Here is a 25,526-nt window from a genome sequence, read left to right as displayed (position 1 = left end):
GTGGGAGGGGCTCCTGGAACTTCCCCCAAACAGTACATAGTGGGGGCATTCCCCCGTCTCCTGCTTCCTGTCCAGCACCCCTTCCTACCTGAGCCCCTGCCTTGGGTGGGGACATGGCATGGCTACGCCTAAGTGTGTTAGAAGGTAGCATGACATAGATTGGGTGTGACGTAGATTGCTGGCTTCTGACCCTGGCTCCACCATTATACACAGAGAATTGCAATTACATATTTACTTGTTTGCCTTCTTCATCGAGCTGTAAAACCGTCGAGGGCAGAGACTACACCTTCTATCTCTAGCCTCTGTTCATTGTACCAAGAAACATTTCCAGCTCCCATCACATGGCTGTGCTGGGCCAGGTACTAGGGACACGAGGGGAGGAGGTGGGCTTCCTCCCCTCCTGGGATAGACTGTCTGGCGAAGGAAGAGAGATGCTGAATAAGCAGTCACGAGAAATACAAATGCACCTGTGCAAATGCTGGGAAGGTCTAGCCTACCGCGTGGCACCAAGTAGCCGCTCAACAAACGTTTGCATGGACCGAGCACGTGTTCCATGGCACAGCATCGTGGGCGAGGGCTCGAGCCGTCAGCCCAGACTAGAGGCAGATACTTCTGTGATCCTCAGTTAATCAGGTGAGACCAGTGTGACCCAGCTTGTGGGGCTGCCGGAAGGATGAAGTGAGGATGTACGCAAAGCTTTTGCAGAAATTCTCCCAGGATGCCTCCCACGATGGGGCCGGTGAGGTGTAGTTCGCGAGACGCCCACCAGGGGGGTGCAGGGCTCTGCCAGGATTCAGGGAAATTCCGATGGGATTGCTGGGGCTGCGAAATCCCAAAACCAGAGTTGACAGGGATGGACACGGGCACTCTGGGGCCACTGGCCAGTCCATCCAAGGGCTGGTGTCCTCGGAGAGTGGCAGGAGCCCCGAGAGGGATGAAGCCTTGTCCTCCCCCAACCTCTCTCCCCGCAGCCCCGCTAGCTTTCACCTTCAGTGGTTGTTATAGGGCCACTTGTGGTACGCCCCTCCCCTGTCTCCTAGACCCCAGACAAGGCACTCTAGAAGACCTTTGTATCCACTTCTGAGTACCTGCCTCCACGATGTTTAATGCCCAGCGTAATGTCATAGTTAATTTATCATTAAATTTGCTTGAAGTTTTCACGGATTACATTATTAAACCAAATAAAGATAGGCTGTGGTCATCATTGTTTGTTGAGGCAGGAATAGCTGGAACGTGAAATAAGGAGTATGTGAAACTGTGGAATCCAGCCCTGGTTTCCAGAAGGAGGCTCATCTCTGGACAAACTTGGGGGTGTCAGCCCAAAAAGAGGGTTTGGGGAGACCATTGCCTGAGCTAGGCATTGAGAGGCTGGCCACCCCCAAGCAGACTCCTGCAGGCCAGTGATACCTCGGGTGGCTGGGGACTGGGGCATTGGGAGAAAACATCTCATCCCAGGGGTTCCGTGGACCTCTACCTTGACCTTGGTGGAATTCCATGCTCCCTGTCTCCAGGGCTCTCGGGGTCATTCCTGGCCCTGATCCTTCCTCCTGTGTCGTCATGCTTCCCTCCAGAGCGGGAATCCCCGCCCTTACGTCGGCCAGATGCCAGTATCTGGGAGGAGGGGGCCCTTCCCTTGGCTGGGATTTCTCCTGTGTTCTCCCCCCAGGAGTGCAAGCGAGGCCTGTGCCCCCGGGAGCCGGCGGGGCCTGGATTTACTTATAGCCACCCCCAAGTACCTGAACCAGAGGCCATGGCTGGGGGCCCACGGGCCTGACTCAGCTAGCAGAGGGCTGCTTTGGCTTACAAGGTGTCATCGCTGTTGTTGTTACTATTAACCATGAATGAACTGCTAGCATTTAAGCGTTGAGACACTTCACGTACAAATCCTGACGTTCTGCTCTTCTCGTGTCATCGCATAAGCCGACAACCCTGGACTCCTCATTCTGGCTTGGCAGCAGGCGGGAGCTGAGAGGAATCTGCCCCCTAGTCAGACGTTCGCAGACACCACCCCGCTTCCCGAAGTGGAGGCTGGTCCCCCCCCCAGCCCAAGCTTCAGTTTCCATGATGTGCGGGTCCCTCACTTCTCTGCATGGCTGCCTGGCCCTGGAGTCTGTGGCTTGGATTCAGAACCTCGGGGGTTTTCTGCACTGTTCTCGCCGTGAACGTCTGATGGCTCCCACTTCGGCAGATGCTGGGGCTGTGATGAGGGTTAAAGACTGCCAGGGCTCAGGCCTTGCCTTCCCGAGGCCTTGCGGCTCCCAGAACAAATTAGCGGACTCTCTAGGAGCGGATCTGGGGCTTGAAGCGACATCAGCGGGGTCAGCGGCGAGGCCACTTCTGCCGAGCAGGGAAAGCCAGGGGCACCGCGATCGTGCTCAGGCAGAAAAGTCTGAGGCAGAGCCCAGGAATCTCTGCGCTGCTCTCTCCTGGGCCAGGGCCAGCCCGCCCCAGGCACGCACCCTGGATTATCACTTAAGCTCTCTTTGTTCATAGAATATACATCATGGGGTAAAATTCACAAGGTAACTTCTCACCCAGGATGCTCAGCCACTTCATTCCTTTCCCTGGAAGCAAATGATGTTATCAGTTTCCAGAAACATACCAAATGGGTGTCTATTCCTTCCTCCTCTTTTCTTAAATTTTATTTATTTTTTTAAAGTTTTATTTTTTTGGCTGCGTTGGGTCTTCGTTGCTGCGCGCAGGCTTTCTCTAGTTGTGGCAAGCGGGGGCTACTCTTCATTGCGGTGCACAGGCTTCTCATTACGATGGCTTCTCTTGTTGCGGAGCACGGGCTCTAGGCGCGCGGGCTTCAGTGGTTGTGGCTCGCGGACTCTAGAGCGCAGGCTCAGTAGTTGTGGCGCAGGGGCTTCGTTGCTCCGAGGCATGTGGGATCTTCCCGGACCGGGGCTCAGACTCGTGTCCCCTGCATTGGCAGGTGGATTCTTAACCACTGCACCACCAGGGGAGTCCCCTCCTTTTTTTTTTTTTTTAAATTAAAAAAAATTTTTTACACTAAGATAGCAAACAGTAAATACTAGTCTACCTTTTCTCCCGCCACCCACCCACTTAACACTGTATTCTGCCACACCTTCCTTATCAGTACGGAAGAACGTTCTTGCCATGTCTTTCACCATGGATATGATGCCCATACATGTCTGTCTCATACTTTTTAACCATTCCCCTGCTGATAGACAGTGGAGTTGCGTTCCAGCCTTTTGCTACTGCAAACCGAGCCGTGGTGAAAACCGTGTGCGTATGTCACCGCACCCGTGTGTAGGTATCTGTAGGATAGAATCTTACAAGTGCAGCCTCTGGGTGGAAGGCTGTGGACATTTGCAGTGTTGCTAGCTTCTGTTGCACTGCTCTCTAGACAGTTTGGACTGATTTCAGCCCCTCTGGGGTGGGGGTGAGTGCCGGTTGCCCCTTATTTGAAAAGCCGACTGCCAGAGCATCCCAGGACCCCAGTGCATGTTCTCTATCAAGCTAGCCCTGTAGGGGGACCTCTTCCGTGTCCTAGGACCCAAGCCTCTCCAGCTTCTCCCAACCCTCCACCCAAGCCGTGTTCTTTCCTGTTCTGTGTCCTCCAGGTAAACTGCGTGACATTTCCTCACCCAGACACGATGCCGGAGCAGCAGCTGCTCAAACCAACCGAATGGAGCTACTGTGACTATTTCTGGGTAAGTGGTGCCTCGGCGTCCCCTGCACTGCGGCCCCGGGGACCAGGAGTGGACCCCCAGGAGGGGGCGGTGGCTTGAACTCAAAGCAGAGCGACCTCTCCGGGTGAAACCTAACGGGCTGGCAGTCGATTGAGCACTGGAGGCTGGAAACTTAAGTCCCACTTGGAGTCTGGATCATTCCATAAATCTCAGAAAGTCCGCAGGGCAATATGGAAACTCCAGGCAGAATGCAGGTAAGCTGGAGGGTCCCCTTGCCGCTCAGTGGTAGCAGGAGACCAGAATCAGCTCCAACCTGGGCTTCAGACCTGCTCTGTCACTCTTTTTATTTTTTATTTATTTATTTGTGTTTTTTTTTTTTTGCGGTACGCGGGCCTCTCACTGATGTGGCCTCGCCCGTTGCGGAGCACAGGCTCCGGACGCACAGGCTCAGCGGCCACGGCTCACAGGCCCAGCCTCTCCGCGGCATGTGGGATCTTCCCGGACCGGGGCACGAACCCACGTCCCCCGCATCGGCAGGCGGACTCTCAACCACTGCGCCACCAGGGAAGCCCCTGCTCTGTCACTCTCGTAGGTGACCCTGGACAGTGTTTCTCCTCCTGGACGGCCTCCCTGTTTCCATCAAAGTCACAAGGAGGTTAGGCACAAGCTGTAGGGGACTCCAGTTTGAATAATTCTGTGGTTCCAGAGCTTTTGCGTATTGTTCCATGGGTACGGAGTTTCAGTTTTGCAAGATGAGAAAGTTCTGGAGGGGGATGGTGGTGATGTTTGCACAACAGTGCAAATGTCCTTAATGCCACTGCACTGTGTACTTAAAAATGGTTAAGATGGTGAATTTTGTGTGTATTTCTCCAAAATTAGAGAAGTATCCTTTGGCAGATTCAGAGAGCCCTACTCAGAAACTCTGGGAGTACTCCTGGACATTTTCATTTTAAAGTTCACAATGGCTTTTAAAATGAAATCACCCCGTTCTGGAATCAGACAGTGGTGATCGTTGTACGACCTGTGTATATATTAAAAACCAGTGAATTGTACGCCTAAAAAAAGTAAACTTTGGCAGAGGCCCCAAGGAACGAGAAATTTTAAAAATCCAGACTTTTTTTTTTTAACCACCAGTCAGAATGGATTATCTACCCTTCTTTAGATTTGCTAACCAAATGCTTTTGTCTTTCTACCAAATCTCTTGTCCTTCAGAAGGTAGCCAAAGATTCCTTTTGCTGTGTTTCTTCCGGATCTTCTGAGATATGCGCGGAGGCAGCAAATATTGTAGAAAGGGCTCTGGCTTTGGCGGCAGGCACACCTCGGGGGCGGGGGTGAGCCCAGGGATGAGGGTGAGCAGGGAATCCGAGTGTACGAGACCTCGCAGCCTCCATAAGTATGCTGGGTTTTATTCTGTTTGCAGCGGGAAGGTGGTGGAGGGTTTAAGCAGGAATCGGATGTGATCTGATTTGCCTGTGTCATGCGAGGAGGGCTGTAAACAGGCAGAAGTGCCCGTGAACCTGTGGGAGGCCAGGAAAGATGGTGACAGCTGTGGAGATGGAGGGGAAGAGCTAGGTTGGAGACATCATCCTTAAGGGGGGTGGGTGCAGGAGAGACGTCATCCATAAAGAGGGGAGCAGGAAACAGAGCATGTGGGGGAGACCAGCTCAAGCACCGGCAATGGGCACCCTGGGAGCCAGAGGTCAGCGGGGGGCGGATGGTGGGGGATGGTAGGGAGCCAGGGGGAGTGGGTCATCCTGCTGCTCAGCATCACCCAGGTCCCATCTTGATTCAAGCCCTCCTGGGACTCTGATGCTTACCCCAGGGTTTTATCTCTCGGACCATCGAGGCCTTTTCCCCTCCCAGAAATTTTTCTGCTAACACGGTTATTAAAGCCCACTTCCTCGGGCTGGTTTTCCCAGTGTGGACAAATCACTCAGCATATACATCCTCTCGGGGAGGCAGATTGAGGCTCAGTATTTCAAATAATTTTTCTTTGGCTTTTTCATCAAGATGTAGCATTCATACAATGGAGGGCACGCGTCTTACATGTACTTGGAGTAACTTTTCAATGGCCGGAGAAGCCCCCTTGTGACATGGTGTGCCCTGTGCGGTGATGATCTCCCCGTCCAGAGAGGTATTACAGTGTGGCTCAGAGGGCCCTGGGTCAGGGCAGCTGAGGAAGGGATCCTGCACTGGGAGGGAATGGGGAGGTAAGTGGCGTTCTCCAGGCGTCACCAGCCCTTTTCTTTTCCCCTCTCGTAAAACAGCTGTTCTAACGGGATGTTAGAGGTGCAGTCCATTCTTATTTTAGGGTGAGTGGTGGGAGACACAGCCTAGAATTGGAAGGACCTGACCGCTGTGCCCAGTGGCTGAGCTGAGAGAGAGCCCAAGGTCTTTCCAGATCCTGGGACAGGGTTCTCACTGATGCTCCTCTCTGTGGTGGCAAAGGACCTATTTTTTTGTTGTTGTCCTTTTGTTGTTTTTTTAATTAATTTATTTATTTTTGGCTGCATTGGGTCTTCGTTGCGGTGCACGGGCTTCTCATTGCGGTGGCTTCCCTTGTTGCGGAGCACGGGGGGCTCTAGGTACACAGGCTTCAGTAGTTGTGGCTCACGGGCTCTAGAGCGCAGGCTCAGTAGTTGCGGCACACGGGCTTAGTTGCTCCGCGGCATGTGGGATCTTCCCGGACCAGGGCTCGAACCCGTGTCCCCTGCATTGGCAGGCGGATTCTTAACCACTGCACCACCAGGGAAGCCCTATTTTGATCTGCTTCCAACTCCTCCCTTTAAGTATCAAAGCATTTGACTCTGGATCCCTGGTGGGAAAGGCTGCCTTGGAGGGGGGACAGCTCTAGGAGTGGCGCCCGCCAGGGTCCAGGAAGGCTCTGAGGGTTGATCTGCAGCCGTAGCTGTGGGAACAGTGGCTGGATGTCTGTCTGGCAGGGAAGGCCATGCTCAGGGTACCAGGGAGGCAGGGAGGGCCGGGGGAGAGCAGGAGAGAGAGATTCAGGCGTCTTTGAGGAGGGTCAGGCGAAACAAAACAAAAAGCATTTAATTTTGAAATGTTAATCTTTGCTTGCACAATGAATTGGGTACTAAATTCCCATTTCAATGACTTGGCCATCTTCCCCAAGTCCTGACGTTTCTTTAAAGTAACTAATTTAAATACCATCCCCCGAAGACTTGGTATTTGCTGAACACTAGGCTAAGCTGTTTCCATGTGTCATTTGTCCTGAGATGACCGCGTCAGGTGGTTGCCATTATTTCCCCAGTTTCATGGAATGAGCAGCTCAGATTTAAAGTGAACGAACTTGCTTGGGATTCCCCGGCTGGGATGTCAAGCCTGGAAGCGGGCCCTTTCCCACTGCGGCTGCCCTTCAATCCAGCTTCTCCCCAGAAGTCACTACGATCTTTTATGCGTGTGCGTTGGAGGATGCCACTGCCCAGCCAGTGCAAGAGAGGATGGCATGGCTCAGGGCTGGGGGTACCTGCGCCTGAGGTTACACACTGTCTCCCAGCTTCGTCAAGATGCCAAGGCTCCGCAGAGGGTCTGGCCAGCCCCAGCAGCTGCCTGGTGCCTGTGCTCTTAGCCACATACCCTTCCTCCTCTTCTTTCCCAGGTTGTGGGGTTGAGGGGCACGCACATGGGGTGGCGGCAGCATCAGGGCTTAAGCATCAGAGAGCACGTGGGGACAGGAGCGCCAGGAGAGGCGCGAGCTCGGGCAGCCAATACTCCTGCCCTTGTCCTGCCTCTGGGGCTGAGGACAGGGTTACCAGGCACATCGGGGTCCCTTCTGGGGTCTGTCTTCCCTGCGCTCCATTCCTTCTGGCTCCAGACGCTGATGTCACCTAAAAGCTGCTGCTTCTCTTTCCTTCCTAGGCTGATAAGAAGGACCCCCAAGGCAACGGAACCATGGCTGGGTTTGAACTGCTGCTTCAGAAACAGCTGAAGGGCAAACAGATGCAGAAGGAAATGTCAGAGTTCATCCGGGAAAGGTGAGGCCTGGGCCCTCCCAGCTCCGGGGACTGGTGACAGCACCCACCTCGGTCCCTGAGCCCGAGGGAGTGAGCAGCCAGCACTGGGCTTGGTTAGCGCTAAGGGGAGCGCAAGACGGGAGTCACAGGCTTATGGCCCTTGGGACACGTCTGGCCAGCAGATGAGTTGCTTTGGCCTGTGTGATGTTTTTCAAGATATGAACCAACAACAGCAAAAAAAATTGGTGGATGTTACATTAAAGTCTGCATATCTGACATCTCTGGGGAAAGAAGAAAGTCTGGCTCCATGGCTTTTCATCCCCCATGCAACAATTGGCTGGAGCTGAAGAGCAGCCGCCCCTGTACAGGGAGTGTGTGTTTCCAGTTTGCCACAGTCCCCACTGCTCCCTAATGTCTCCCCACGCAGACTGCTTGGCCCCTTTGCTTATCTACGCATGCGCCGCCCTCATTTGAAGAGCCGTTCCTTGACGTAACAAAAAAGGAGACTGTTACCTTTTCAATCCATCTTTGAGCCAAAGCCATGTGCCAGGCCTGGGCATCCAGAAACCCCCACCCTCCCATTCCTGCTTTCAGGGAGCTCAGCCTACTGGGAGAGTCAGATAAGATCACTACGGTAAGTGCAGGGATTATAATAGTGGTTTGCCTGCCCGTAGATGAAACAATAAATTCAGCCTAATGGAAGTGGGGAGAGCTACAGAGAGAAGTTCCTTCTTCATCTCCCCCCTCCTCAGTCTCTCCAAGTTGTGAGACCCTGTAAAGCACATACCCACACACCTGCACACTCACACAGGTGCACATACCCCCCCGTTCCACATGTGTGCCGTCTGGAGTTTCCAAGGCACACTGGAAATATTGATAGTAAATGGCAATATATTTTTTAAATGTTTCTCTTTTAATTATAGCAACAATAATCCAGTAACGATTCTCTGGCATTTTAAGGTATCTGTTTTCCTTAGGAGGCCTATTTTCTGTTGGTATAATCAAATCTTTATTTTATGGCCCATTAAAGTGGTAGGAGATTGAGAGATTCTGTAGCTCAGGTGCGAGAAAACAACAGTAGGAAACAGGCCAAGAGGAAAACGGCTAGAAAACGCTAGCTTAGGGTTTACATTTTAGTAAAGAGGTCGTGTTAACAAATAACTGGAACCTTCCACATGAGGACACTGGTCTTCCCTGGGACAGGTGGACTTCTGTGACTTTTCTCAGTCCACCTGGGGTCTTGTAGAGGGGGACCTTTCAGAGCCGGGAGGGGTGGGAGCTGAGGTGCAGAGGTGAGAGCTGGGCCGGGGCTAGGGAGTGCGGTGGGGGTGGGGCATGGCAGACATCCGGTAAACCACGTGGCCACAGCTTAGGGGCGTGATGCCGGCTCTGGAGGGGACGGACCTCGTGCCCGGTGCGTGCGGTGGGCATTGATGAGCCTTTGGAGGTTTGAAGCTGAGAGCGTGACATGGTGAGATCTGCTTTCTCCAGAGAACTCCTGGCTGGAGGCTGGCCGTCCATGTCCTAAAGGCTGAGTGGATGGAGAGGAAGTGATGGAGGCAGGTTTGAGAGTATGTGGAGACGGCGGAGCTGGTAGTGAGAGGAGGAGCGAGACTGAGCCTCTCAGCACCGAAGCAGGAAGTGATCATGACTCAGAACACTGCCCTGGGACTCTGTCAGGCCACCCTTCAGCTCCTGATCAGCCTGGAAGCAAATGCTGCAGCCCTGGGCGCAGCTCTGGGGTCTTATTCATTTGCCCAGTGATGGACCAGGGACCTCTCTGAGGCCCCAGCCCTCTGGCCAGCTCTGGTCGTCACAAGCACAGCTCCTCGGGGGACCACTTAGGCAGTGACTAATACCATGACAACACATTTTACATGGTTGTGCCAGATAATACTGAACACTCCCCGGAGAGCTGCCTTGAAAGTGTGTCAAGGGCCTGCCTGCCGGAAGCGAAATCCAAGGCAACTTCCCTCTCTGGGGAAGTGGAATCCACCGCAGAGCCGGGCACTGCTGGTTTCCATGGAAATGCTTGCACCCTGCAGGCTTGGAAGTTGGGGGCCCTGGGGTCTGGGAGAACGTAGAGAGGGGTTCTGTTCCTGCTTCGGAGGGGCCGACGCCACCTCGCAGGCTCTCAGCCCAGAGCTCTGGGGCTGGGAGAGGGGGCAGCCGTGGTCCATCATGAGTTACATTTCTTCGTTTAAGTGTTTGCTGTGTGTCCAGCCCTGTGCTAGGAACCGTGCAAATGGCCACTCTTACCCGCACAGCCTAGGACGCCCGTGCATATGCGTCACTTTGCATTTGAGGTTCAGACACTTTCGTTCATTTATTCATTCAACATGTATGGATTAAGCACCTACTGTGTGTCAGGCGGACAGACAAGAGCCCACGTACTCGCAGAGCTTATGGTCTGGCGGGTTCGTTTACAGGGTTATTAATAAGTAGCAGGGCTGCAGGTCAGACCCACGGTCTAGCGCTGGGGAGCTGACATGTTGGATTTTCTCCCTTTGCAGGATAAAGATTGAAGAAGAGTATGCAAAGAACTTAGCTAAGCTGTCTCAGAACTCCTTGGCTGCTCAGGAGGAGGGGTGAGTAGGGAGGACAGTGATGGGGGTGGGGAAGGAGAGGGGACACTTGGTGGGGGTCCCTTTTCACTGATCACTGATCGTTGCCATGGTCCCATAGGGATGGGGAGGTCTCCATAGACCTGGCTGAAGGTGAGTGCCTGTGGTTCAAGGTGGGCATTCACGATTCAAGGGGAACATTCATGGTTCAAAGTGGGCATTCATGGCTCCAGCTGGCCAGCCATGACTCCAGGTGTGGGCATTCGCCCTCAAGGTTGGCACTTGCATATTATCTACTGTCTAGCGGCCAAGGGCCTCCTGCCAGATGCTGGAGTATGTCAGGACCCCCTCTGCCCTGTCACCTGGTAGCTGGGAACCAGCCTCCAGATGCCAACCCCTGCTCCCCTTTCGCTGAGAGCAGGCTGGTAGGAAACCAGGTGTGACAGGATTCCACACCCAGTCCCCTTGTTTAGAATTCTCTCCTGTGGGCCTGAGGCCCAGGCTCCCCTCCCCCTCCTGCTGTGACAGTCCAGACCTCCTTGGGTGGGACCCGGGCTGGGAGAGGCTCAGCCCCACCCTCCCAGCCACAGAAAGATCCCTAGTTGGGGAAAGACTGTAGCCTTCTCCGCTCCATCTGTTAACGAAGAGTTTCAACCTGTTGGTGGGAATGCAAAATGACACAGCCACTGTGGAAAACAGTTTGGCAGTGCCTCAGAAAACTAAACATAGGGTTACCGTATGATCCAGCAATTCCGCTCCTCGGTTTATATCCAAAAGAATTAAAAGCAGATATTCAAATACATGTACACACATATTCGTAGCAGCACAGTTCACTGTAGCCAAAAGGTGGAAACAACCCAAATGTCCATCAAAGGATGAATGCATAGACACATTGTGGTCTATCCACGTTGGATATACGGGTATATGATGGAATATTTTTCAGCCATAAAAAGGAATGAAGTACTGATCCACCTTACTATGTGGATGAACCTCGAAAACATGTTAAGTGAAAGAAGCAAGACACAAAGGTTGCATACTGTATGATCCATTTCTATGAAATGTTCAGAATAGACAAATCCATAGAGACAGAATGAAGATGGGTGATTGCCAGGGGCTGGGAGAAAAGGGGACTGGTAACTGTTTAATGGGTACGAGGTTTCCTTCTGGGGCATGTGTCCATCTGCTTGGGCTGCTGTAACAGAATACCATAGACCGGGTGACTTAAGCAACAGAAATGTAATTAATCACGGTTCTGGAGGTTGGGGAGTCCAAGGTCAAGGTGCTGGCAGGGTTGGTGTCCGGTGAGAGCTCCCTCTGCGTTGCAGGTGGCTTTTCCTCGGTGAGGAGAGACAAAGAGCTCTCCGGTGTCACTTCTTCCCCACCCGTATGACCTCATTTAACCCTAATTACTTCCTTAGAGGCCCCATTTCCAGATAACGGCCACACTGTGGGTTAGAGCTGCGACATCTGAATTTGGGGAACACATTCAGTCCATCACAGGGTGATAAAAATGTTTCGAAACTAGAGGTGATGGTTGCACAAGATGGCAAATGTAGTCAATGTTTATCCTCTTTAAAGTGGTTAATTTTGCGTTGTGTGAATTTCACCTCCATACTAAAACAAATACAGAGTCTCAGGAGGTTAGAGTTGAAAGGTCCCCCGAGGTCCTGTCTCTAGTCCGGCGTCCCTCCAGTGCAGCCTCTGTTCGAATCCCTCCTACAAGGGGAAGTGAGCCCCCGGGGATGGAAGACATTCTGTCATGGGATGGCTGTGGTCGTCAGAGAGCTGTGATGTTGAACAAGGCCAAATCTGCCTGCATGGCTTGAATCCTTCAGGCGATGGGGCTTTGCCAACCAAATGTGGCTTTGATTAGGGCCTCTGTGTGGGCTCGCTGTCTAGCCAAGAGGCCGCCTCTGAATGGTTTTCATTGACCCAGCAGGCCACTGGGTGGTCCTGCGCGGCCAGTGTCTCTTCCAGGGACATAAATGAAGTTGCCTCCGGCTTCCTCCTACTCCCTGCACCGGGCCTGAGACCAGGGCAGGAAGGGAGCTTGTCGAGGAGTCTCCCCTCCAGCCTGGGCAGGGGGCTTTCCTAAGTACCCCCATGCCCTGCAATGCAGAGCTGCTCTGGAAGAGGCTTCCACCTCCTCGGCCTGAGCTGCTGCCAGGGACACTCCGTCCGGCCAGCACACACAGCATATGCTCCCAGCTGCAAGAGCCAGGAGTCGGCCCTCGCCATCATGCCGTACACACGTGCAGCCCCGAACACGGGGCAACCCGCCACACGCTCGCGTTCCAGCATCGGCGCTGCTCACATGCAACACAGCCAGGAACACATACCCCCCATCTCCCCTGCGAGCACGCACCACCCCCAAACACACGCTCCTTCCGGAGGCGCATGGACCCGCCCCTGCTCGCAACCTGCAGCTACACTGTCTTGCATTCACACACAGCTTTGCACGCCAGCCCGTCCACCTGAAACTTTCAAAGCGCGACGCCGGAGCCTAGAAATGTGGGGCAGCCTAGGAAGGCGCGGACGGGGAGACTTGAGCTGTGCTGTGTCCAAATTAGATTCCACAGGGTGTGTGCACATTGGTAAATAAACAGAATCAGGTGATTGGTCCTGCCCCCAGTTTTGCTCTCCTGTGGTAGTTGTGACAGTAACGTGTGTTTTGATTTGGCAGGCTCAGACGGTCAGCTGGAACCGCGTGAGAAATGATATCTCGGGTTTTGGGTTTTGTTTTGTTTTTTTCATTAACCTCTTATCAGATGAAACAAATCTCTCTTCAGTGAGAGAATTTCTAAATGGCCTTTTTTTCTAACTTGTGACGTGGCTCCAAGGCGGCTGGAATATTGGGAGGGGAGAGGCCTGCTTGGGGCTGGACCAGCTCAGACAGGCCCAGCTGAGTGTTTGGAGTGACGTCCTCCTGCTAATGAGGGCCCAGCCTGGAGGCGGGGCCGAGGACATTGTCCTGAGCGTGAAACTGTGCTTTCGCCCTTTCCTCCCGATGACCCTCAGATGACGGTCTCAGGCCACTGTCCCTGTCCCTGGGCCAGTTACTGACCACGTGCTCTGCTGACAGCGGACTTACAATCTCTCGGCACCACCAGGGCTTCTGGGCTCTCGTGTGTACCTCCTGCCGGCCGGCGATTAGCTCAGCTGCAGGGAGAAGCCCCCTCCAGCCCCCTTTCGTCAAACTCCCCCTCCTCCTGGGACTGCTTCCGTAAGCTTGCTGGCTTTCCCTGTAGCTGTGTGATCCATCTTGAGATCATCTTTGTGTGTGGCATAGGTCAGGGGCGGGATTCCTTTCTTCCCTGTGGATGTACAGTTGTCTCTGGGCCATTTCTTGAAAGGCTTGTCTGTTCTCCATTGAGATACTTGGCACCTTTGCTGCAAGCGCATCGCCTGCATCTGGGCGAGTCTCTTTCCGGACCTGCTGTTCCGATCCCGTATCTGTATGACTATCGTGACCGCTTCCACTCCCTCCTCCCCCCACCCTGGACCCCCTACCCATCTGCCCAGTCAGGTAAGGAGCCAGGCCACCCAGTGTGGGCCCAGCTCCCCGGGAGCTCAGGCCCTTCAGGCCGAGACAAATGCCAGCAGCTTGGATCGCTCCGATTCTCACTCCATCTCTTCTCGGGTGGGCCGCCCAGCTGGGATCACCTGAGGGGACCTTTCTTTGCTGCCGGACTCCAAGATAAAATCAATCAGTCATTTCCCATAAACAGCCGCCTCAGCCTGAGCCAGCACCATGACCAGACAGGCCCGGACTCTGACCACAGAGATCGGTTCTGTTCTGTTCTGTTGGGTAATTCTCAGCTGCTGGCTGCTCGGCTCAAAACCCAGAAGCCTCCACAGCCTGCTGTCTTTGAATCAGCTTTTTGCCCCTCAAGTTTAATGAATTCTCCGGGGGAAGTGGCTTTTTGATGAAATTAAGTCAACTGACCATTCAGCCCGGGTTTACCAGCTGGGTGGAGAGGTCTCGAGCAGACGTGCAGGAGTGTCATTTTGAAGGTCACCAAGGTTCAAGAATTCCAAATCAGGGAGACGGGAGCACGGGGGCCTGCGTTCAGGAGTCTGGGGGACTTAGGAGACCGCTTCTATCTGGAACATCTCCTACCAGTGGAAAATTATTTCGCTTAGAGGACGTGGCGCTTCTCTGGTTGGCTGTGGGCAGCACCGCGGTTCACAATCCAGAATAGGTACTAGCGGGGGGCCATCTCCTGAGGATGGTGATGGCGAGCCTCCTCTGCTGTGTGGGCATCCCTAAGAGGCTCCTAGACCCAGGTGGTCCATTTTTGCCCTCCTTGGAAGTCAGGCCGCTGGAGGTTCGCCCGCAAGCAGGGCTGCGTGGTGCCTTCTGTTTGAGAAGGGCTTCTCCCTGATAAGGCATCCGTTCTCCTTCCCTGGCTTGCCAGCGGGCGTTTCCAACCCTCAACAGTAAACCAGGGAGGAGCGACAGGAAGGCCGGAGACAGTAATGGGCCAGGTATTAGGGTCCTCACGGCACTGTACCCCAGCTCCCTCTCACATCTCCCCAGTCCTCTGGGCTTCTGGGTATTTCCCAGAAGCCGTCTATTCTCTCAGCTTGGTTCGGGAAGGCCCCTCTGCTCACACAGGTCGAGGCGTGGCACTCAGGTCTGTTTTGTGCCTGGCCTCTGCCTCATCCAAGTCCACGGTCTCTTGTGTCGTACGCTCCCCCGGGACTCGGGGTCAAGACCCACCATCCTGTCTCAGGGAGGGCCGTGGCCTCTGACCTGAGGTCGGTGTGGCCTCCCCGAGCCTCATCGACTCCTTGGTGTTGCAGCTCCCTGGGAGAAGCGTGGGCGCAGGTGAAGAAGAGCCTTGCCGACGAGGCTGAAGTTCACCTCAAGTTCTCCGCCAAGGTAAGCCCTCCCTGGGTTGGTCCTACACACCCATGTGCTGCGGAACGTTTAACAGCTGTCTCTGCAGGGTGTGGTGTTGCACGGTTTCCACGGTGTATATCTCAAGAGTCGGGAAGAGATGCTACCATTAGAGCGTGCTCCCCCTATACCAACAGAATAGCATCAGTAATCATACACATCCATCAAGAGCGTGGATAAGAGTCAGATGGAGTTAGGAGGGTATGAGGATATGTATTACCTTTGTTTTTAATATAGTTTGTTAATTTTAAGTTTAGATCATTTAATTTTTTTTTTTTTTTTTTTTTGCGGTACGCGGGCCTCTCACTGTTGTGGCCTCTCCCGTTGCGGAGCACAGGCTCTGGACGTGCAGGCTCAGCGGCCATGGCTCACAGGCCCAGCCACTCCGCGGCATGTGGGATCTTCCCGGACCGGGGCACGAACCCGTGTCCCCTGCATCGGCAGGCGGACTCTCGACCACTGCGCCACCAGGGAAGCCCTAGATCATTTAATTTTTAATACTGACTGTCTTTAACAACCAACTCACAAAATTCCTCCAAACTTAACCCTGGGCTCTGATGAGCCAGTGTGAGTAACCCCAGCACACCTCTGCGAGGTGAGGGTAGATGCCCCTCAGTTTCTCGGGTGAGCCCCTGAGTGATGAAGCTACACTTTTGTGTTGCTTGGCTTTCAAAGGAACACGTTGGCGTTTTCTATCTCTTCTTAGTGTCGGGAGAGACTAGACTATTTCGAAGGGAGAATTTTTTTGTTTTGTTGTGTCTGTTGTTACACGATTTCAGACTAGGTAGCTGACCCTTCTTTCCATTGGTCCAAAAGACTCTAGCACCGTGCCCTTGGACAGTGATGTTTCTCTCCTACTCACTCTGTCTTCAGGACTCAGAGTGGTGCCTGGTACGTAGTAGATGTCAATAAATATTTTATGAAGTTATGAGTGAGTAGGACCTCTGACGATCTCCTCTCGACCCCCTAGTCTCTTGAGGCCTACTTTCTGCCAAGATTTCTCCGTGTTTCCAAACAACCCTCTCTTCCCCACTCCCTGTCTCCTGTCTCCAAATTCCCTCTCAGGCTCTTAGCTGCTTTCCAGGTGGAAAATAAACCAAGAGTCTAAGGGAGAAATCCACACTAAAGTGTGCGTGACTGATGGGGCCGCCCACTAGGATGCTTGCCTTCTAAAGGACGAGAGCCCCTGGAGAGGGGCATCATTCCCGGTGACCTTTGCCTCCTGGGTCTACGCTCTTTCTTCTGCCCTCCCACAGTCACCAGCCCAAGAGGACACTGGGACAAAGTGCTTAAACCCTCTGAGCCCACATTTTTTTTTTTTTTTTTTTTTTTTTTTTGCGGTACGCGGGCCTCTCACTGTTGTGGGGCTGCGGAGCACAGGCTCCGGACGCGCAGGCTCAGCGGCCATGGCTCACGGGCCCAGCCGCTCCGCGGCACGTGGGATCTTCCCGGACCGGGGCACGAACCCGTGTCCCCTGCATCGGCAGGTGGACTCTCAACCACTGCGCCACCAGGGAAGCCCCTGAGCCCACATTTTAACAGCAGGGTGTAAAGGAGGAGGATGCCACTTGAACGTGGCATCCCACAAAGTTGGCTGCCCCTTCCCGCGACTCCCGCACTCAGTGCTCCTAGGTCCTATGTCTTTTCTAGCGCTTCTTCCACAACAGTTGCATTTCTGGGCTTAGTGCGCTATTGGAAGCCAGGAAACTGACTTTGTATCCAGGTCTCCACCCCACCCCGTGATGGTTCTCCGCACGCCGAGGGCAGGATGAGTGACTCGTACGGCTGAGACGTGTGAAGGAGCTTTATAAAGAGCTGGGCTGGGAGGAAAAACAGTGCGTTACCAGCTCCCTGCTCCTGAAGGATGCTGGAGCCCCAAGACTGAGTTGACACCCAGATGTGAGTGAGAATTTCTGGGCCAGCCGTGGCACACTAACCTCAGACACCAACACTTGGCAAGGAACTTGCCTCTCAAGTACTGGGAGAGAAGGGAGCTCCGTGAATGGGTCTCTTCTGAGCCTTGCGTACAAAGCAGGGAGTTGTTTTTAAGCTGTAGATCACGGTAGTGTTCCCTTTAGGTCTCCCTTCTCCCTCCTAGCCCCCAGCAGCTCCAGCTTCTGCGGTGGTGGAAACTTCCGTTGACTGTGAGATGCATGCAGAGGCTGCCATTGTGATGGGACTGGGAGCCGGGCCTGCGAGCTCCTGAAGGGTCGCCTGCCGGAGCCGCAGGAATCCTGGTGGCATTTACTTTCCATCAGCAGGCCGTCTGATTCTCGATCGTTCGTAAGGTGCCCAGCGGGTGACAGAGCACTCCCCCCGTGCAGTGTTTTCCTCTAATCTTTCCTTTTACTACTGCTGCTCACAGCAGTACGTCTGGTCACCAAACTGGGTGGGTTTTCCCCACGCCAACCAATTCCCTGACCCCAGCTGGGGGTCCTACAGTTTAATTCAGTTCTGACACTAACTCCCCCAGGGTCAGCATAGGATCCTGCAGGTTAAGGACTCGGTGCTACAGGACCAACCCTACTTCAGATGGCTATCATAAGTAGTGGGTCCCCAGGTTACCCACAACTTCTGTCCAACTTGGCTACAAATCAGGGGTTCCCGTGACCCCCTCCTCAGGTTTGATTATTTGCTAGAACAGCTCACGAAACTCAGGGGAACACTTACTAGGTTTACCAGTTTATTATATATTAAAGGATAGGATAAAGGCTAGAGATGTGTGTTCACGTCTGAGTATTCACCAGTCCAGAAGCTCTCTGGGCCCTGAGATTGACAGATTGTTATAGAGGTTTCATCACATAGGCAGAGTCAATTATTAACTCAATCTCCGGCCCCTCTCCTCTCCCCCTTACCAAGTGATGGGGAGGGGGCTGAAAGTTACAAGCTTCTAATCATGGCTTGGTCTTTGTGGTGACCAGCCCCCGTCCAGGAGCCCAGGCAGAGGCACCTTATTCGAACAAAAGACCCTCCTATCACCCAGGGAATTCCAAGGGATGTAGGAGCTTGGTGTCAGGAACAGTGGGTCAGAGACCAGATATTAGACCAAGGATGCTCCTGGGACCTTTGTTGTTTAGGAAATTGCAAAGGCTCTAGGAGCTGGGGACAAAAAGCAAAATATATATTTGTTATTCTATCACAGTACCACGGTGATGGAAGTGTTAGGTGTAGGATATAATTCATCTCCCTCAATTTTATCAGCTACTGTTCAAGACAGCATCTCCGTTTCACAAACGAGAAGGAACAGAGGGGTTACATCGCAGCCAGTGGTCACACAGCCAGGTGGGTTCAGCTGCTGCGGAAGCAGAGGAGAGGACTGAGTGAATTGCAGCTTTGACCCCCAGACCTTTTCTCCGGGCAGACCAGTGGCATTTAAAACACAGAACCCTGTTCTGAAGAGCACTTTGCTCTCTCTTAAGGACTGTCCAGGGCAGTGCAGTCCGGCCCTCCAAATGCCGGGATGTTTTAATTCAGGGCTGACTTCAGGTAGCTGACGGGAGGCTTCTGAAGGAGGTTCACACAAAATTCACGCATAGATTTTTCTGTAAGAATGTCTGCTGCCTCCAGCCCATCGGTCGGTGTCGGTGCCCTCAGGCAATCATGGTGGCAGCCCAGTGGTTGTATGACAATTCCTTGAAAAGAAAAGACTCCAAGGAGTATCCGTCCGCCCTGGATAATACGGCTCCATATGTGCGAAATCCATTTTACCATCAGCTCCAAAAGGCTCGTTGAAAAATTCCACCCCGAATGTTCTGTGTCGGGGGCGAGAGCTCTTTAAGAAACGCAATTTCATTTCAGGAATCGTTTAGGCTTTTCTAGTCTCCTAGCTCGAGCCATTGTTCATAGCAACAGGCTGTTAGAGAAATAAGATTGCTATATATAAAGGAAGTTATACCCGCTTCTGGGTGAAGAAGGGAGAACAGAAAAATTCCTTCTGATGGGAGAAAATCTAATCCTGCAATCGAGGCCATGCATTCAGCCAGAAGATTTTGGGGGACACAGTGAGCCTCAGGAGACACGACTTTTATGTCAGTGCCATCACTAACAAGCTTTATGACCTTGGGCAAGTCACTTAGCATCTCTGAGCTTCCATTTTTTTCATGTGTGAAATGAAGAGATTGGACCAGATCAGTGACTTGAACCTTACTTGACTGTGACCCACCGTTATACATTTTCCATGGCCACCTGGAACACACAGGTATCCACCTCCAGATATCCGCATACAGATACACATGTACGTGGCTAAAACAGCTGTTTGTGAAACTACTTATCCTTCTGCCTAAAATGCACTCTGATATCTTCTCTTCGTGTCTGGGCTATGCTCATCTAAAAGCAGGTCCTGAACCACTAAAATGATTTCACAACTCTTAGTAACCCACTGGACTAGATACAGGCATACCTTGTTTAATACAGCACTTTGCTTTAGTGTGTGTATAGTTTGTTTTGTTTTGTTTTAACAAATTGAAGATGTGCGGCGACCCTGCGTTGTCAGGTGATGGTTAGCATTTTTTTAGCAGTAAGTATTTTAAAAATTAAGGTATGTGCATTTTTTAAAACAAATTTATTTATTTATTTATGGCTGTGTTGGGTCTTCGTTGCCGTGTGTGGGCTTTCTCTAGTTGCAGCGAAGGGGGGCTACTCTTTGTTGCAGTGTGCGGGCTTCTCATTGTGGTGGCTTCTCTTGTTGCGGAGCATGGGCTCTAGGCACACAGGCTTCAGTAGTTGTGGCACGGGGGCTCAGTACTTGCGGCTCGTCGGCTCTAGAGTGCAGGCTCAGTAGTTGTAGCACACGGGCTTAGTTGATCCGTGGCATGTGGGATCTTCCCAGACCAGGGCTCGAACCTGTGTCCCCTGCATTGGCAGGTGAATTCTTAACCACTGCGCCACCAGGGAAGACCCGGTATGTGCATTTTTAAGACATAAAGCTATTACACACTTAGCAGACTACAGTATAGTGTACACATCACTTTTATGTGCACTGGGAAACCAAAAAAATCCATGTGACTCGATTTATTGCAGTCTTCACTTTATTGTGGTGGTCTGGCCCCAAACCCACAATGTCTCCGAGGTCTCCCTGTGGTCTCTGAAATTCCTGCCAACTTGAGTTTTCTCTTACTCTCTTCTGATGAGTGACATGAAAGGAGGAGACAGGAATTCTGAAAGGCAAACCAAACGGCTTCAATAGCCTCTGGCATCCAAGCCAGGCCAGCTCAAGTTCATGCGGACAAGCTTCCAGGGAGGGCTTCTGCCTCCTGGTTCGCCAGAGATGCTTAAACGTTAAGAATGAGTATAAAAAAACACCCAGCCAACTTTCTTAAAGAAAAAAATTAGCCTTATTTTCAAAGTACTTAAGATACAGAGGGAGAATCCATGGGTCTGCAATCCACGGGGTTGAATGCTTCTGACAGCCAGTAGCACGATATTTCCAGAATGTCATTTGGAATCGGGGGAGAGCTTTTGGGTGTGTTGGCAGGATCCTGGGCCCTTCTCCAGACCACAGAATCTGGGGCCGGCGCCCAGGACTCCTGAGTATTGATAAGCCTCTGCAAGGTCACTCCTGGGTACATGAAGTATGGAAATCCCTCAGAAAGAGACCGCGGAGTTACTGGGTCAACAGGCTGAGTTAACCCACGTAGAGCCCCCCGCAGGAGCCGGTTCCCATGGCAGCCAATGATGCAGCCCCTCCCCCTCCTCCCTCAAAGCCTCATCTGTGTGGGGAAGGTGTTTTCTTGTTCTCAGCAGCGCTCAAGTTTGTGGCATCTTACAAACTGCCACCAGATGGGGGTGTTTTCCTGTGCAAGGAAGCTTCCAAGGGCTCAAAAAAATGATAGCGGACGTTACAACCAACAGGAGGAAGAGAAGGGCGTTTGTACAGCCCGCTTTCTGTTAGTCTTTGAAGGTTGTCCACCAACAAAGCATCGTCTTGTCACCCGGGGCATTGGGCCCTGAAGATCTAAGTAGAGAAGGGTCACCCACTGTGCACCAGCTCCGGCCGGATGCTGCGGACACAGCAGTGACCCAGCCGGCGTGGCCCCTGCCCTCCTAGATCTCACAGTGATGTGTAATCGGTGCTTTAGGACCAGGAACACGTCTGTCCTTGAGGTCTCTGGGGAAAAGATAATGTAGGAAGAAGGGGCCTGGTGAAGGGGAGGAGGAGAGCGATCACAGAACCCCCGAGGTGGGATGTCGTCCATCCAGGGAAGTTCAGCTCTGCTTCCCAGGGGGGCCAATGGGTGGGGCTCTGAGAGGCTGAGTTGGGGGGCTCTAGGCTGTGACTTTGACCACAGCAGGTCCACATTTATCTGTTTTCTCATCAGATACATCTCATGTTCACAACCCCCCCCCCCAAAAAAAAGTTTTAAGTAAAAGTTCTCCTTCCAAAGAGAGTGGAGTGGGAGAGAGGGAAGGAATGAAAGAGAAGGAAAAAGCTTGAAAACCATCCTCACCCAGCACCTCTCAGAGCATAAAGGACCCAGTTCATTCTGGTGCGGTGGGGTTGCGCCAGCCTCCATGCAGAGACCAGCAGGCACAGTTCAGGAAGCGGGGTGGGGGGGGGGTGGCCCTGAGCTCCTAACAAGACCTCCTCGACATCCAGACCGTGAGCAGATCCTCTGCGGTCTCAGCACCTGGCACGTAGTAGCTGTTCAATAAGTAGAGCTGCCCCGAGATCACCTGATTAAATGTCACCCACCCAGCAGTCCCTGTGTTAAGTGCTTGGGGACACAGAGATGGTGGCTTGGGTTCTGCCCCGAGAAAGCTCCCAGGTTGGAAAGAAAGGGAGCCGGACACCTGAGCAAAGCCCTAGAGGAAGCTCTGGGGACTTAGCGCAGGAAGGGGGTGCCCACAAGGGACTCGAAGGCTCCAGGTGCTAACCTGTCCATTGGTGTGGACGCTGGGACGTGGCCAGCTGAGGTGACTTCCTCGACCACTACCGGATAAGCAGCCACTTGTCTCTGACCTTCCGGTGGGAAGGCCCCCCATCCTCGCCTGCAGGGTCGGGGGCAGCGCCCCCTCCCTCCACTTGCAGCTGCTGCCCCAGGGTCCTGAGTGTGTCTCCCCCATCGACAGCTTCACAGTGAGGTGGAGAAGCCCCTCATGAACTTCCGCGAGAACTTCAAGAAGGACATGAAAAAGTGTGACCACCACATTGCAGACCTCCGCAAGCAGCTCGCCAGCCGCTATGCCGCGGTGGAGAAGGTGAGGCCCAGGGTGCCAGGGTGGGAGGGTCCTGCTGGAGGAGAGGGGGCTGGGAACCAGCAGGGGCTCCGTGTGCCGAGGCAGAGGCGTTTGTCCCCCTGTGATGGGATCTGGAGGGGTGGGGAGTATGAAATCCCCCTCCCCCAGCCAAAGGGTAGGTGGGCCGCTTCTGCCCGGTGCTCAAGATTCTGAGTGGGAGTGGGCGTGGCTGCACCTGCAGTGGAGGGCATAGGGGGCCTCCATCCGGCACATGAGACAAGGTACACCCTGCTTTTGTGGGTCTCGGAGCCTGGATGTGCTGTCGGTCCACATGGGGCCCCCCTTTGCCTGGGTCTCACCTGGCAGATTCCCTCCTGACGGAATCCCCACCCCTGCCACCAGCTGCCACCAAAGGTCCCATCCTGCCCCAGCACCAAAGGGCCCATCCTGCCCCAGAATGGGGAGCCTGGTGCTACCGGCTGCTAAGCACTGCTGGGAAGTGATGTCGACCTTTGTGGTCCCTGCCACCCCGGAGAAGCTGTGACTTTAGGACCGCTTGGGTCCCCAGTACGTGTACATGCTCCAGTGAAAACATGCTCTGAGAGGCTTGCTCTAGGCCAAGAGATGGGGATGAGAGGATGCTTTGCAGCCTCCACGTGGTCCCTGACTGGCTGGGTGATGCTGGTCTACCTGCTTAGCCTGTCGGAGCCACTGTGGCCTCATCCACAAAAGCAGGGAAAAGAAAGTACTCTTACCCAGAAAAGGGGAAGCCAGGCCCCGTGTGCCCCATAGGCCCTTCCTGGCTCTGAGCCCATGAACAGCTTCACGTCCTTGGACCCCAGGCCCGGAAAGCCCTCACGGAGCGGCAGAGAGACCTGGAGATGAAGACCCAGCAGCTGGAGATAAAGCTGAGCAACAAGACGGAGGAGGACATCAAGAAGGCGCGGAGGAAGTCCACACAGGCGGGTGAGTGAGGCACCGTTGCCCGCTGCCCCCGTCCGTCCTCACCTGGTCACAGAAACACAGGAGGGGCTGAGAGATGGCGTGCCCGTGAACGTGCATCCCACGGGCTGGGTGGGGGGTGGGGGGACTGTGGAGCGGGGAGCAGACCCGGCTGTGTCCAGGCCGTGGCAGGGGACAGGGCTCCCCACACCCTCCCTTTGGGCCAGAGGGCTCCTTCTGGTCCAAGGCCTGGATCTCTGGCCAGGAGGTGGGCAGACTCTTCCAGGCACCCGGAATTCAGGGGTCCTGTCGCTGCGTGGAGCTCCTAGGGGAAGTGCAAACCACACCCACCCAAGCTGTCCCACCTCCCCGGGGAGTGATACTCCAAAGGTTCACCTCTGGTGATGGGCTTCTGCCCCAGAACAGAGGTCAGCATTTTGTGTAAAGAAATAACCGTATTTCAGATTTTCTCCAAAAGATTTCCCAATGAGTCGGCTTCTGCTTCCACCTAGAGGTAAAAATTAGCTAATGCACAAGGAAGGGGGAGAAAAACCAGTGAGAGACAGTAATCTAAAAAAGAAAATTGTTAAATATTTCTAAAAAACCAGTTTCATGGTGTACAAGGACAATGCGTTTTGCTGTCTGGGATTAAAATGTGTGCTGTGGGACTAGGGTTTGGATTAGATGGTCTCTAAATCCCTTTCACCCCAACTTCTGGTGGACCTGGTATAATTAGTTCTTTATAGGCTGAAACAGCCACCTTCGTGACATTTTGAAATAAGGTGGTATAAACATGTCATAACAAAATAGTGTGATACAAATACAGTATTTTATATAAAGGTCTTTAATGCATAGTGGTAAAGTGCTGGATGCAGAAACAGAAGGCACGATATACTTGTTGGGAGTAGGAAAGGGAACCTAAGGATGGGAGAGGCACATTTAAATTTAACTTATTAAACTATTAAAACATAACATTATATTACAAAGACAATATTGCTGCTTGACAAAAAAGTTTAATCAACACGTAAGAATATAAAATCTTATTTCCCAGATATAATCACCATCAACACATCCTAGTGTTTTAATTTTTTTTTAATGTTTTTTAATATTTATAGGGACTTCCCTGGCGGTCCAGTGATTAAGGCTCTGTGCGTCCAATGCAGGGGGCCCGGGTTCGATCCCTGGTCGGGGAACTAAGATCCCACATGCTGCATGGTGCAGCCATGAAAAAAAAAAATTCATATACATAAAATCATATTACACTGTGTTCTGAACTTATATTTTAATTGATGTATCTTAGAGAGAGCTCTATTCCATCACCCATAGAGTTATTTCCCCATCCATTCATGTACATCAGACTTTTTAAATAGTTGAATAGGGTACAAGCGTATGATCGTACCCAGATTTTGTTTCATCATTCCCCTAACTGATTTTTGTAAGACTTTTAGATTGTTTCAGAGTTTTTGCCAATGCCAGCGATGCTGTTACTATAAATGCATCTCAGGGGTTGGGGGGAACAGCACCTGCAATAGACAGTATAGAGATGGGGTCGGGGTTTCTGGGTCAGAGGCTTGTATTCATTTTGATAGATGTTTCCAAGCTGCTTTCCAGAGAGGGGCGCCCACCAATAGCTCTGTGAACGCCTGTCCCCTAAACTCTTGGACAGCACTGACTGCCCTCAGCTTTTGACATCGTAACTACCTGGTGAAAAATAGTATTTTGTCTCTAATGTAATTTACACGCTTTTTGAGAGGAGTTGAGCGTTTTAAAACTAGACTTATAAATCATCGTGGCTTTTTTTTTTTATGCTTCACTCATATGCTCTCCCCATTTTCATGACAAATGGCTGGTCTTGTTCTTACTGATTGATTGATAAGGAAAATTGACTTTTTGTTATTTGAATTGCAGATATTTTTCGTAAGTTGTTTATCTTTTTATTTTGTTCTTTGTGTTTTCTTTTCTTTTTTGGGGGGGGTGTGTGTGCTTATTTAATCTTCACTGTGGCTCTATGAAGGTACCATTATTATCCCCATTTTACAGATTACGAAACTGAGGCACAGGCAGGGTGAATCAACTTGTCCAAGATTGCACGGCTAGTAAACAGTGGAGCTGTGTGACAGCCCAGATCTGGTTCCAGAATCCATGTCCTTAACCTGTACTGTTCAGGAGAGCCTGATTTCAAACCCTTGGGATGCCTAGAGAAGAGACACACCTACCTTCACCTATACTATTTCCTGATGTTGCAGAAGTTCCTGAAGCATGTTGTCAAAATCAGGATCAACAAATAGGGCTTTGGGAGTTTCACATGGTG

The 25,526-nt window shown here is 52.5% G+C and overlaps 1 protein-coding gene across 1 annotated transcript in view; it reads left to right on the top strand.

The window, feature by feature from the left end:
• GAS7 (growth arrest specific 7) overlaps positions 1-25,526 on the top strand; it is a 192,919-nt gene that overhangs the window by 163,908 nt on the left and 3,485 nt on the right. The window contains exons 6-11 of the mRNA XM_065897040.1: positions 3,588-3,677; positions 7,536-7,651; positions 10,144-10,218; positions 15,001-15,079; positions 22,166-22,294; positions 23,116-23,239. Coding sequence (XP_065753112.1) covers positions 3,588-3,677; positions 7,536-7,651; positions 10,144-10,218; positions 15,001-15,079; positions 22,166-22,294; positions 23,116-23,239 — 613 coding nt within the window. The remainder of the gene's footprint in view (positions 1-3,587; positions 3,678-7,535; positions 7,652-10,143; positions 10,219-15,000; positions 15,080-22,165; positions 22,295-23,115; positions 23,240-25,526) is intronic.

The sequence above is a fragment of the Phocoena phocoena genome, chromosome 19 (assembly GCF_963924675.1).
Source record: "Phocoena phocoena chromosome 19, mPhoPho1.1, whole genome shotgun sequence".
Lineage (NCBI taxonomy): Eukaryota > Metazoa > Chordata > Mammalia > Artiodactyla > Phocoenidae > Phocoena > Phocoena phocoena.
Note: the sequence above shows the minus strand (reverse complement) of the source record. Positions and strands in the feature narration are given on the sequence as shown.